This window comes from Ursus arctos, unplaced genomic scaffold, assembly GCF_023065955.2.
Source record: "Ursus arctos isolate Adak ecotype North America unplaced genomic scaffold, UrsArc2.0 scaffold_7, whole genome shotgun sequence".
NCBI classification, from domain to species: domain Eukaryota; kingdom Metazoa; phylum Chordata; class Mammalia; order Carnivora; family Ursidae; genus Ursus; species Ursus arctos.
In genome coordinates, this window is record NW_026623089.1 from 48,760,139 (window position 1) to 48,775,031 (window position 14,893).

Genomic DNA, 14,893 nt, shown 5'->3' on the forward strand with positions numbered 1-14,893 from the left:
TTAACCAACTGAGCCACCCAGATGCGCCTGAAAAAAATTTTCTAAAAAGAGAAATTTCCAAGATGCAAGAAGAAAGACTGAAAGAAATAAAAAAGGCAATATTTGATGGGGAGAAAGTATTTGCAATATATAAAGAGTTCTTACGACTGAATCGTAAAAACACACAAGCCTGTTAACGATGAGTAAAAGATTTGAACAGATATTTCCCAAAACGGGGCACGTGGTGGCTCACTCAGTTACACATCTGCCTTCAGCTCAAGTCATGATCTCACAGTCCTGGGATCGAGCCCCAGATGGGGCTCCCTGATCAGCAGGGAGTTTGCTTCTTCCTCTCCCTCTGTGCTCTCTCTCTCTCGCTCCTAGCTCTCTCTCAAGTAAATAAATAAAACCTTCTTCAAAAAGGAAAAAATTTTTTAAATTTCGCAAAATAGATACATGAATGTCCAATAAGCCCATGAAAACATGCTCAAAATTACTAATCATCAGGGAAGTGTAAATAAAATCACAATACTTTAATACTACATTCAAAATATCATGGCCAAAATTTTAAAAGACTGATAACAATAAATGTTGGCTTGTATGTAGAGCAACTGAACTCTCATACACTCCTGTTAAGAGTGTGGAATGGAACAACCTCTTTGGAAATAACATGGGGATTTTAAGTAAAGCCAAAATCACTCTTAACAATTAACCCAGGAATTATACACTAAATATATACCTAAAAGTAATAAAAAACATATCCAAACATGAACAAGAATATTCATGGCAACATTATTTAAAATATTTCAAGCTATAGTAATTAAGACAACGGTACTAGAATACACTGAATGTGAACTAGCTGGAACTTAAACAAGTACCTAAAAAAAAAAAGAATGAACAACAACAACAAAGGGCGAAGAACTTGAAAAGACACTTTTTTCCAAAAAAGGTATTCAAATGGCCAACAAGTACATGCAAAGATGTTTAGTACCATGAGTCATAAGGGAAATGCAAATCAAAACCAGAAGACACCACTTCACACCATTAAATGGATATGATAAAACAAAAACAAACAGAAATTCCAGAATCTGGAACCCCTGTGTACTGTGGTTGGAAATGGTGCGGCTGTTATGGAAAACAGTATGGCAGATTCTCCAAAAGTCAAACATAGAATTACCATATGATCCAGCAATGCCTCTCCTAGGTATACACCCAACAGAATTGAAAGCAGGGACTTAGACACTTGTACACGCATGTTCACGGCAACGTTATTCACAATTGCCAAAAGGGCGAAACAATCCGAAAATGGCTGAAGATGAATAGATAAAAATAAAATATGGTATATACAGACAATGGATTATTATTCATCTCTAAAAACAAATGAAATTAGGCTACCTGCTACAACATGGATGAACTTTGAAAACATTATGCTAAATGAAAAAAAGCCAGACACAGGAGAACTAGGATATAATTCCGCTTATATGAGGCACCTAAAATAGGCAGATTGATAGAGACAGAAAGTAGAATAAAGGTGACCAGGGGTTGGGGGGGAGGGGAAATGGGAGAGTCACTGTTTCATTGGTGTGGGGTTTCTACTTAGGATGATGAGAAAGTTCTAGAAATGGAAAATGGTAGGGCTGTACAATGTTGTGAACCCACTACTACTGACTTAGACACTTAAAAGTGGTTCTATGGTAAATTTTATGTTACATGCATTTTATTTACCACAATAAAAGAAAAGGAAAATTATCCCCAAACTAGAAAAAAGGCAGATGTCCACAAAGGAAAACGGAGAAATAAATTGTGGTGTCTTCACACACCTGAATACTATTTAGTAACAAAAAGCAACAATGTAAATAAATCTCAGAATTATAATAGTGACCAAATGAACCCAGCCACCAAATAAGTACATGCAGTATGACTCCATGTATGTCAAGGTTATGAAAAAGCAAAACTAATCTATAATAACAGAAATAAATTAGCTGTTGAGTAGGGTTAGGGGTTCTGACTGTAAAGGAGTATAAGGCCACTTTCAGGGGTGATGGGAATGGATCATATCTTGTTGGGCATTGTTGTTATACAGGTGTACTTGGTACAATTCATGGAACTTTAAACTTAAAATTAAGACATTTGGTGTTTTGTTGTCTGGAAATCACACATATAATAAAGCTGATAAAAGGAAGGAAGGAAGGAGGAAGGGAAGAAGGAGAGAAGATAGGAATAAATGAAAGAGGGGAGGAAGAAAAAAATTCCCAAGTATAGCAATTAGAACGGAGTAAAATCAGCACAAGGAAAGCCAATTACACACATTGAATACATGGGAAACCCAGAGAGAATTGCACACATACACGCAAACCTGGCAAGGCCAGAGGTGACACTGAAAAGGAGAGAAAAGATGAAGTGAACAATAAGCCAGCCATGGAGTCAAAAAGTCTAATTCCAGCTCTGTATCCCACCACCACAAATTCCAGATGGATCGAACACCCAAATATGCAAGACAAGATTTTATAGCTTTTAGAAGAAAATATAGCAGAGTAACTTCTTGATTTCAACTACTGAAGACTGCCCATAGACATATCACAGACCCAGCACCTCTCTCACACGTAGATCACAAAAATTAAGAAATTTGATCACATCAAAATGGAAAAGATAACAAAGTTAAAAGGTAAACCATAGATTCACACGTTGGAGCCAAGTGTTCACATCTAGATTATTCAGGGAGTCCCAAAAGTCTTAGTACAGTTTTAAGCTTTAATCCTTTCAGAAGTGTAAGCGCTACTAACTACACTAACACTATTTGGAAAGTTAACTGTGTATATTTTTAAATATTGATATGTTTCTTATTAAAATTCAATATAACTGCCATCTTCTGCTGCACATCACTGTAGTCAATTTTCACATTTTGTGAAAAGTTTTCTCAGCTGTTGCTCAGTGAGACAAAGAATTATGTTTATAAATGCTGGCCTCAACATCCTCCAAGAAGAAGGTTTTGAAAAACACATGACAGAGACTTTGAACCTGACCTCACAAGGAAAGGTCTAGTGGACACAGATCAGGTGACCTCGGTGGCCAAGTAGTGGATTTCCTCCATTGAGCCACCATCAGAGAGAGTGTCATTCAGAAACTACGACACCCCTGTAAGTTAAAATTAAAAATTTACTTTTCAAACCCACAAAAATAAATAAGTAGAAGGGCAATATAAATAAGTACACTGCCAAATGATATCCAGAGTCATTAAAATGTAAAATTCCACGAAGACTTTTGAAACACTCTGGGTAATAGATGCCCAAAGAGATGCCCAAATTCCTGACTAAAATTGCTCATTTTTCTCTTCACATTGTTCTCTCAGTTGTTTTATACACACGTGAGTCTATACTGATAGGTGTACAGATACTAATGATCACAATGTCTTTTTTGACTGAGCATTTCTTTTAGCAATGCTGTACTGCCTGTATTTGTCAGGATGGCACGGCACTTATTATGAGGAATTGGCTCATGCCATTATGGAGCCTGACAAGTTCTACTATCTGCCACCTGCAAGCTGGGGTGCAGGGAATCAGTGGCACAGGTCAGCCAGAATCCAAAGGCCTGAGAACCAGGAGAACCAATGGTGTAAATCTCAGTCCAAGGGCAGGAGAAGATGAGTTTTCAGCTCAAGCAGTGAGGCAGGTAAAAGGGGGGAAAATTCCTTTCTCCACCTTTTGTTCTATTCAGACCCTTGAGGGACTAGAATCCTGCCTACCACCACTGGGAAATGCAATCTAGTTTACTGAGTCCCCTGCTCAATGCTAATCTCATCCGGAAACACCCTTACAGAGAAACCAGAAATAATGTTTAACATGGGCCTCCCATGGGCAATGAAGATGACACAAAAAATGAACCATCACATCATCCATCTTTGCTCTTTAAGGGATGTTAAGTGAAAAAAAGTAGGTGCAGTGCATTGCATACGGATCCATGTGTATAAAAAGAAGACATTCTGTATATATCTACACACACAGTTGTTCTCAGTTGTCTTTAGGTGGGGAGAAATCGTGCTGTATAATCAGGGGAAAGGCAAATACAGGGTTTATTCTTCTCATATACCGGCACTAATGAACAGAAGGCCATACTCTTACTTAGTTTCTGCCAAACTGTGCAGAAGAGGAAAACAAGTTTCACGAGAAGAACTAAAAACCACTGGGAATTGCTTTAATAGCTAAATGGGGAAAATGCAAAGATAAGAGAAACCATCACAGATAAAACTTAGCCTTCAGTAATGAAGCCAGCTACAAGCCACAGTTTAGGATTTTTAGCTGGAAATTAAACCAGTGTTGAGTGTTAACAGGATTAAGGATTTTTAAATATACATCAAACAAGTGATGTCCAAGTTCCCCTCAATCTTCCCCAAGGGCTGTGAACTAGGCAGGGCTGGGATTGCAGCAGCCTGAAATGGAATTTCTTACCCAAGGCAACGGGGGACATCAAAGGATTGAGGAAAGTGAAGGTCTGAGGAGCAATGCAAAGGCCCAAGGTAGAAGAGTCAAGCCACAGGAATATCTGAACGATTACTAAAACTAAATTGAGAATGAATGGTCAAAATTGGAAGTGACACGAAAGTCAGACATACCGAAAGGAATATATGATCAGAGAGATAAGAACAGATTAAATCAGTTGGAAGCAAGAAGGGAAAGGGGGATTTGTAGAAAACATGCTGGTCTAACTTACAAATATGGACTACGCACAGGGCATGTAGCACAGAATCTGGATTTGTTGACCTTGACGCTTTAAGGATAGAACAGGACAGGTGAATACAAGCACATGTTGGAGGTAGTGTGGGTTCGGCTCCACAACGATAAAGGGAATATCGCAAGAAAGTGAGTCCAATGAAATTGTTGATTTCCCAGTGCATATGATTTTTACACTATATTATAGTCTATTAAGTGTGCAATATTATTATGTCTAACAAAGTGTACATACCTTAATTAAAAAATACTTTATTGCAAAAAATGGTAACCATCACCTGAGCTTTCAGTGAGCCATAATCACTGACCACAGATCATCCGAGCAAATACAATAACAAGGAAGAAGCTTGAAATCTTGTGAGAATTACTAAAATGTGATACAGAGACACAAAGTGAGCAAATGCTATTGGAAGAAATGGCATCAACAGACTTGCTCGACGCAGTTACTGCAAACCTTCAACTGGTAAAAAACGCCATTCGTACGGGCAGTTTGTAAAGCCCAATGAAGTGAAGTGCGATAAAATGAAGTACGCCTGTATCATTAAACTGTGACTTAGGAACCTCTGTGAATGGGTGCTGTGTATGAATTCCTACCTACTTCAAAACTCCATCACTTAATAGTCTAAATACCATGGTTAAGCCACCACGAGCCACCTTTGTCCCTCTCATCACCAGGAGTCCAATTGAAAAGGTAATGTTAAAGGAAATTATTCCCAGTACCTCTTAAATTCATCCCTATCTCTAAGATTGAAGGAATTATTCCATGATGGAAAAGGACACATTGGTTTAAGGTAATAGATGTGAGAAAACATAAGCATTAATTATTTCCAGAATATTCGACATGCTAATTAAGGCTATCCATTTGGACTTAGATGTCATCCACTCGTCCTATGAGTTAGCATTTACAGCCTGAACCCAAGGACAGTCAAATCCTATTGCCGGTATCTTCAGCCCCGCATAGAGGCCTTCATCATTTTCCTTAAATATCTTGGCATTTGTGTCATATTCTCAAGGCATCCCTCTACCTCTGAACTTAATGAACATAGGAAGGTTTGGCAAGAGCATGAAACTATTTTCTCTCTTTGATCTAACTGCCCAGACACCACGTTTTTCCCTTATCTTTCAGCTGGTCCAAGCAGCAAGGGAACTTACCTTAGGATGCTGGTTTTTGTTGACTATTAACCACACGCCATAGTCATCATTGTGCACAGGCAGCCAGCACACACGCGACCGCTTATGCCCCCACTGCTTTGTAGTCCCATCTTTTTCTCACGGTTTCATTGTCTTGGGCAGAGAAACTCGTAAAATATGACTGAAGAGTGGCTCTCCTCATTTCCATCAAAGATAATTCCATTCTAAGGCAAAGATGTTGCTCAATGTCACTGTTGGGCTGAACATCAGCAAGGCTTCTAGTTGGTGGAAAATGGTCTTTTTGCTTCTTTTCTCCATATTCCCTCAGCTCCCTATTTATTCCTGTCCACTGTGTCCACTTCCAGGTCTGCCTCGTGTTCTCCTTTGGCATAATTTCATTTATTATCATCTACATCATCCCTACTTTAGGAACTCGCTCCCAGACACATTCCATACTTAAATTTCCTCTTTTGTTTCTTAGCAAAACTCCCTTGACCCAGGCTGTATGTGCTCCAGCCCACGTTCCGTAACACTTCAGAAAAATCAACACATGCTAATATGTTAGTAGGTACAAATAACATAACTTACTATCTACTTCACCCACAAAGTGACAAATTAACATTCTAATTCACCAAAGAAGGACTCCTAGGGCTGGAAAACTGCAGGTAAAGATATAGGAAGACAATATTTTTGGACAGTGGCTGTGTCTTCTAGTACTCTTCAAATCCCTTAAGTGTTTGCTGACGCACTGGAAGTAATATACAGTACTCCACTAGGGGCTGACGGTCTGTTTGTCATACGAATAAGTAACCAACATGTTTTTGTGCTCCTCTGTTCTCATTTTTCTTTCCAGGTCCTAGTCACGGTAGTTTAGCACATGGTATTTGGACAAGTTAGAGGGAACAGAACAAGTAATGGTAAACACCCTTCTTCGGCAAAGGCTTCTTGGAAACAGAATTGGGATAAGCAGATGGTGAATGTCACATTGGATCAGCTGCATTGGATAGACACCATGGAAGAGTCTCAATGGACCCCGTGTTGTCCACCCTTGGCATTACGCGGTGACGCAGATCTGACTTAGGCTGCTTTTATGAGTAGCAACTACTGAACACTGTTATTGTTTTTGATGAAAAGAGCCCTGTGGATTGTTTTTGATCTGCATATTAACAAAGAAGAAAAAGACAGCCAGGTTATTTCTTAGAAGCAGCAAGAAAGATTTTCCCTTAAAACTGCAAGATACATCTCTGCTGGAACATACACACACGCACACACAGAGACAAAGCAAAACAAAATAAAGCAAATGAAAAATGCTTTCACCCAGAATCCGGGGTTTTCTTTCTTTTATTCCTTAGCGTACGTGGATATGTGAAAATGCACAACACTCAGACGTGCAGCCTGATCGAGTGATAATCTCTTATAATGTGCCTCTATTTAAAGCAACAAACAGATGGAGGGTTTATGAGCAAGGCTGGTAAAAGTAAAAGCAAATTATTGTAATAGTTGTACTTTTAATAGGATTCCCCACAATCTAAAACATTATTCCCCAAGGAACAAATTGTTCTATAAAATTGCGTTACTTAGGGAAAAGACAGTCCGCCCTGACTTTGCAGAGGCAACAGAGGACCCCGGATGGCTTTCTATTGCAGGGGCTCTCAAGGCAGGTCGGTGCCCTGGGAACGAGGATACCGGGATGTTGGCTACCGTGACCTCCTAAGAAAAAGCTCGATGGAATAGGGCAAAGGCAGAAAGCCCACGGGGCAATTGGAAGTATGAAATAATTCTGAGCTTTGATTGAATTTCTTACCTTCTAATTCACTACTTTAAAAAGCATGGTTTTGGGAAATTCTTACAGATTTAAGATAAGCACGCAACGTCATTTCCTGCTGTACCGATTGAGACCAACATCTCGCTCTACACACCAAACCTTGCTCCACAAACAGTGGAACTGCAAGCAACCCAACACAAATTCACGACCGCTATCCCTTTTCAAGAGAAACAAAGCTTGTAATAATTCTATCGTTAAGACGAATGGACCATAGTGATGGCCTTTACGTAAATTAAAACTAAAGTTAATCTTAATTAAAGTTATTACACCATTTTGGAAGAAAATAAACAACCCAAAGAGTGGGAAACAATGTGGTCAATAACTCACTCCAAAAATATTTTTTGCCTCCAAAGCTCGCATTGAGGGAGACATTCCTGCGCATGATACAAATGGTTCTGACATTAAGAAAAGTAAACAAGTAAGAAAAATAAAGATGGAAAAATTCTGTGGTCAGTTCACAAGTGCTTTTTTATTGTTTGAGGCAGGGTTAAAGCCTTTTATAAAGACAAGGATATATGTGCTGCTAGATTGGATATGACATTGGACTCGTCTAGCTGCCCTTGCACAGAAATCTGGCTGCCCATAATGTGCCGTGGACGAAACATGTGTTGGTGCTTCTAAACAAAGAGCCAGGGTGGGACCTGAGGCACCTAATTTAAAGCATTACCCCAATGCTGTTTCATAGATCAAACAGAGAAAAGGTACTCAGCTCTGGTTATTAATGGATTTGAGAGATAAAGGCAACATTTCATATCCTCTCATTATTAATGGCCTTGAGGATTTTGATCTAAATTTGTGTCCATAACTGATTAACTTGCATAATCTACAAGAGGGACTCCTGCCAGCCTCGTTGCAAGTCATTCAAGGACTGTGTTGACTCAGGAGGCCAGAGGCCATGTAAATGGTCTAGATCTGAGAACGTAGGTTCGTCTTGGGTCCTTGGGGATTTTGAGTTCCCGGAGACTTTTACGGTAGCGGCTCTCTAGTTCTGTGTTATCTACAACTTGGAAGGACTCTCTTTCAGGTTTTGCTGTCCTCAATCTAACCTAATACTGGGAGATCCAGGGCAATGAACATCAGGTCTAAAAAGAAGATACAAAAATATACGCTGTTGTGTCAAGAGCAACCAGCCTTTCAAGTAACTCCTAGAGTGATTTTACCGGTGTATCGGTATATTAACTGAAATTATAGCCACCCAACTAGTACGATTATGCTTCTTTTCCTTATAACATTAGTGCTGGAATTTAGCCAAAGATACACAAAGACCATCTCATGAGCTTACTGATTTCAGTTCTGAGAGGTCCTGAGGAAAATGCAAAGGGTTTGTGCCTTCTATTAAAAACTGCTTGGTCTGGTGGGTATTTTCTGTGGTCCTCACTTTCTTTCTTAACTTCCAGACCCGTCACTCTATTTTCATCACCTCACTATCTTTAAATAGCACCCAAAGGAGCAAATCAGCTCCAAACTACAAATATGGCCACAGGCATAGCTGGACGCATGTGTGGTTAAAAATAAATAAATGAATACATAAATAAGTCAGAGTCCTCAGTGCAACCAGAGCTTGGTGCTGGGAAAGATGCCCGACGTTGCCTACTGCTCAGGGCAAGAAGTGGATTTAGAAATACACAAAACAAGATCGAGGCCACGCTTTTGTAGTTAGGGATTTAGGGAAAGCGATTTACTCCAATACAGGAAGTGTAACAACACAAAGCCAGCCAGAAACGCATGACCTGGCTGAGAACTTAGACCTTCCGTTCTCTAAAACACTGCACACCAGAATGCACTGCCTATAACAAAGAAAGGTGCTGAAGGGTGGTATATGTTGCAGGGGTGGGGGGGCAGCTACACAGAATAGAAGGGATTAAAATTTAAGGTGAATAAGGGAAGGTAGCCTTCCTCTAAACTGTGACTATTCCACTAAAAATAAACCCACAGCACAATGGTATCAGAGGGATCTCTACTCGATAGACAAGCTGAAGACACAGTCTCTCTCACTTGACTACGGCCAGCGAGCATGCTCAAGGAGGCCCCAGGTGTGACCTCTGCTCCCCTGTGAGCAGTGGAGGGGCCAGGCAATCTATCATGGTGTTCCTCCTGTCAGCCCTGGTGCTCCGCTGCCGCTGTCTGTCACCCTAGTGGATGAGACCTGCTTAAGGGCAATCATGTCAATCTCTATGTGACCACTCGGTCTAAGGCAGAAGGATGATTTTGACAGGCCTGGCAAAGTCAGCAGAAGGTACCAAAGGCTGAAGTCATAGCCTTCTCACAGAGATGCAATGTGGGCCATTGTTTTTTTCCTTCAGCTTTTCTTTATTTTTACTTGCCCTTTTACTTTTATTCTCAGGACACAGGCTAAAGCATACAGAACTTGCCATCAGAGCTGGTCATCTCGAATAAACCTGTTGCCTTCCGAGTTTTTCCCATAGTAAACATAGCGACACTTCCCCAGGACACCTGCAAAAAAAAGGAAACACATCTTTAGAGGTGGCACGATTAGTACAGCAAGGAGGCACAGGCACAGAAAAGAAGATATGCAACATGGTCCCTGGTCCAGTGGGTAGCAGCAAATGGATTAAGCTCCAGGAGGCAAGGACCCTAATTTCTTGTCCTCACAGTTGACAATCAACTAAAATGTCACCAGAGCACAGGCTTCTTAGGAATAACACGTTTCCTGCAAGAATTCTCTTCTACCTTTCAGAGACTTCTCCAGTTTGGCCAAGTACTCCAGTTTACTCAAAGCATAAGCCTCTCTCTGTCTAGGTTCACTTAGTAGAGTTTCAAAAAATGGAAAATTAAGACTTCCAAGAAGGGTCCAACCCAAGCAAAAGATATAAAACAATCTTCCCAGAATATGACTCTTTTCAAGACCTTTATCATGAATCAAGATTATGACCTTCCAGGGAAGAATCTTCCAAATCCCAGGAGGCATCAAAGACATCTGGGTGATCAAGGAATAGCAGTGGTGTTGACAAAATGCCACATGGAAATTAACAAGAGCCTCCAGCATTAAAGGGCTTCCTCTTCCCATTTTTTAAATTGGCTCCATGCCCAGCGTGGAACCCAACACAAGGCTCGAACCCACGACCCTGAGATCAAGACCTGAGCTGAAATCAAGAGTTGGACGTTTAACTGACCAAGCCACCCAGAGACCCAAAAGGACATCTTCTTATGGGCCTGAAATGAATTCTCAGGTTGGAATGCCATTGATTTTCATCTTTAATTTTATTTTAAATAATTTTGTGGCTCCACATAGAGTTTTTGTTCCATTCAAGGAGATTGTAGGAGAGTTTAAGTATTAAAAATACCTCTAGAATAGAGTCCAAATCTTTTAACCAATTTAATATTTATTCTAAATATCCATAAGAAATCACCTGCCATAGTTATAATGAAAGCTTTGTATGATCATTAAGGGAAAGTCAATTTTTCTCTAAGAAAACATTTATAATTACAGTTTGCTTTTTGCCATATTGCTTTTTTTCTTCTAATCTTAGTAAAAGTAACTTAAAATTCAGCTTCGCAGAGTTGTCTTACTACTAAAAGTACTTGAGTCTCTGAAGTGTGCATAACCAGAAAAAGGCAAAGAAATGTCCATAAAACATTAATTTGCGAGCCACAAATCTACTTGTAAAAATAGCTGCCTATATGCATGATTATTTTTTTCTGTCAGTTTGTTAGTGTGAAACCAAAATCACCATCTATTGTTCATTTGGGGTAAATTAGCACTTGAAATTATCCAGGTTCTTCATAGCAGAAGTTCTAAGTAAATATTTTGGTGGTTCTACAAGAGATGATTCTCTACTACAGAACTTTAAATATTATTCTTAACGAACGATTAAAAATGGCTCTTAGAAACTTTTAAGGACAGGGCAGAGGCTCGCCTGTTTGGATGGCTTGGGACAAAGCTGGAAATTCCTGGGGTCACAGAATCTCTTGAGAGTTGGAGAAAAGGAAAGGACGACATTGTTTCATGGTCTCAAGCTGGTCTTGGTCTTGCTCTCATTACTTCTGTTTATCTCGTTTCCATGAACAAGGTTACTGCGGACCAATCCTCCCCTTTAGACATGCTTTCCCCTTGGCCCCAATCCCTAGTTTCTGCTTTTCAGAAATTAGGCGCTTGGAAACATCGAGCTTGGATAAGACCTCCTTGAGACCTTTCTTGGGGCTAAAAATTATTCCTTTGGCTGTTGGCAGCACTGAGCTGCTCCCTTTATTGTCCAGCATTATGTAGCACCTGCGGCTGTACTAACATTGTTACCGATGCTGGGAACCGGCCTGATGGTCAGGCCTGGCGGGTCAGGTTCCACGCCAGGAACAGTATCCCCTACAGGCCTGGGTGCGGGTGTCTCAGATGTTTCTGCAAATCTACAAAGGGCCTCCTTGAACATAATTGACTCAAATAAACCCTCAAGAATCTGGAAGGATGAGGCCAAGGGATGTTAATTTCTTTCTACAGCACCAGGACAGCATGAATTTTTATAAAAAGAAATGGATAGGGCTGTCAGATATCATAAAGAACACAGTCTTTCTCTTGAGTGAAAGAATGAAAGGCAGACATGCACACGCACACACACACACACACACACACACACACACACACCACCCACTAGTGGGTGCGTTCTCTCCAGTAAACCCTCCAGTGCGTTCAGGGATTGAATTTCTTTACTCTATCCTCTCTCCTTGGCAACCGTCAACTCCAGACCTTGCCTAGAAACAACCTGGACGGCAAGTGCCATCCTGGAAACAAGCTGGCTGCTCCTGGAACATGGGCTGGAATGTGGAGGGAGGGAGGTGAAGTGTTCTGAGCCCTGTTCCCCAGGCCTTCTTTCTGGTCGGCACTGATGAAAGTCCTTTTTAAGGCCTGCCCTGTTCCTTTGGGCCTGGAAGCAAGAATGTTTATAGACGTCCTGGTGAGACAGGGCTGTTTGATGAATGCAGGAGACTGGCGAGGTGTCAGAGCTTGGAGAATGAGGCAAGGACATGAGGTATTAATATTGTCAATGATCTCTTGACGGGAAAACAGATACCGCACTCACCGTCAGATTTAAATAGGCATCAAGTGCATTGATGACAAAAGGGCAGACTTCAAACAAAGGGCTGTGTGGTGGGGAGCAGAGCTAGTCTCTGTGCCGGCAATAACCTGATCTGAAGAGACACTGTCAGGGCTACAGACAGGCCCAGGATTGTGTGCGGTGACAGAAAACAGAGATGCCGACAGAGATACCAGTGCCATATTATGCCAAGGATATTCTAACACTGTCTGCCGCTCTAACGAAAGCTGACATCACTCCCTATCACTTGGGGTCTTCTCCGCCAGCTCCTGCAGAGCATTTCTCCCCAGACGTCATTACAAAACTTGTGGCTGTAAGTTCCTGGCAGCCCTGTTCTGTCGGAGCACTTGGGGTCAAGGGGCCTAAGGATAACCTCGGTCAATCTAAATTTGGACTTTGCAGGAGAGTGCATGCGTCCCCCTGGTATCTCGGCTACTTGAGGTGATCAGAGCGCCAACGTGTGAGGAGCTGTCATCTTGAATAAAATCCTTACAGGGAAGGCCCTCTGTCTGTGGGCTGCTCCGGGAAGGCACAGGGACGGCCTGGCAGCCAAAAATGAAATCCAGCTGCTGGTGCTCTCCTGGGGAGAAAGGTGGCCTGGCTAGTGACAGGTAAAACACGGCTGAAATTTTTGAACTCACACCACCTACAATTGCTTACATGAAGCAAGCGGTGCCTCTGTTGAGAACCCTACCCAAGCTCACAGTTGGGAGGTGATTATCCCTCACATGGGACTTTAGGGTTCTCAAATAAATAAATAAATAAACTTAACAAGGAAAGGAAGGGAAAAAGAACCCACAATCCCATGTGTGGCCATAGGACTCTATTTATCATGAGGATTATCTGTAAAATAATCGAATCTGCTTGTAAATTAAGTGAGGTGGCAGTGTGTTTCTCTCTCCCCTGCCTCCCCATGGCCCTCTTCTCCCGTCATGGCAACTGCCATAAACTGTGAAAATTACAGAGGGAGCAGTTTGCTTGCAAAGAACATTTTGACAGGGAGGCGCTCCGAGGCTGGGATTTGGGAACCCGCTGGTTGTGAGTCAGTAGGCGGCGGTTTCCGTGTACATCTGTAAGGCATTCACTTGTTTGTATCTCCTCGAACTATAACGTCTTGGGACTGCAGGGGGAACAACACATTTAATGGCATATGTAGTGTTTTTAATTAAAATATCTGGCTTTGGCCATAATAAGTGAAGCAGGCTTGCCATGCATCAGGCTGACATGTATCTGTCTGTGTGGGGGTTTCTTCTCAGGGGCCCTGAAAAATGACAGTGTGCTGTCCCCTGGGGAATCTTCTCCTGCCAAATGAGACTCCTAATTTTTCTTAAGTAGCCAGCTCTCCCATCACTATAAGCTTTTAAAACTATAATTATGAAAAAAATGTATTGGGAAGAATCTGTTTTAAAGAGGTCCTTTATCTTTTAAATGTTTCCCCCTCTGGAATGGATGTTCTAATTACGCAGGTTAAGTTATGACCTTGGGGCTGCCTGAGGGGCTTGAAGCAGCCTCTTTTCTTTTGATGCAAGGCTGTGATGGCAGGGCAGTACCAGAGACTTTGCCAGGGAAGACCCTGAGAGTCCTGAGTAGAAATGCCTTGCACACCCATGCAGAGTCCAGCAAGGACCCCTGGGCTCCCTGATCCCCCCAACGGCCTTGCACTTCCAAATTGTATTTTTGATGTCTATTTATTAAGAAGAGGTGGGAGAAGACCTGTATTTAAATCCAGCTCTACCCCTAATGGTTATGTGACCACGTCCATGTCCCTTTTTCTTACTGGGCTGCATTCCCCATTTGTAAAATGAAGGCGAGGGGCCAGATAATCTTGGAAGTTCCTTCTAGCTCTGAAATAAGTGACTTAGTGTTTTCAAATGCTTCCCTCATGAAGACAGGGACGTCAGATCCAATACTGCCTGATGGAGAAGGCAAATCCAGCGGTCAGTTAATCAAAATTGGATTTCAACAAAGTTAGCCCTTGAAACCCATCCAGCCCACATTCCCATAATATATAGAAGAGGAGCTCTGCTGCACCTCAAAATCCCCAAGGAAAGAAGTTCCACTAACTTTTGTGTAGCCTGTATTCCACACTCAGAGCTGGGAAGTGCTTCCTGCAAACTAGCCCATGACCCGTTAGCTTTGATATGAGCCCATTAACTTATCAACTTTACATTCAGCAGAGCTCAACT

General features: G+C 41.5%; 1 protein-coding gene across 4 annotated transcripts in view; it reads right to left on the reverse strand.

Annotated features, from left to right (window-relative positions):
• The window catches only part of LRMDA (leucine rich melanocyte differentiation associated), a 1,028,511-nt gene that overhangs the window by 12,402 nt on the left and 1,001,216 nt on the right, over window positions 1-14,893 (reverse strand). For 3 of the 4 annotated variants that reach the window (XM_057308256.1, XM_057308254.1, XM_057308255.1), the window contains one exon: window positions 8,110-10,113. In XM_057308256.1, coding sequence (XP_057164239.1) covers window positions 10,034-10,113 — 80 coding nt within the window. In that variant the 3' untranslated portion in view covers window positions 8,110-10,033. Of the gene's footprint in view, window positions 1-8,109; window positions 10,114-14,893 lie in introns of those variants that run through there. The other variant, XR_008957942.1, reaches the window with a different exon arrangement.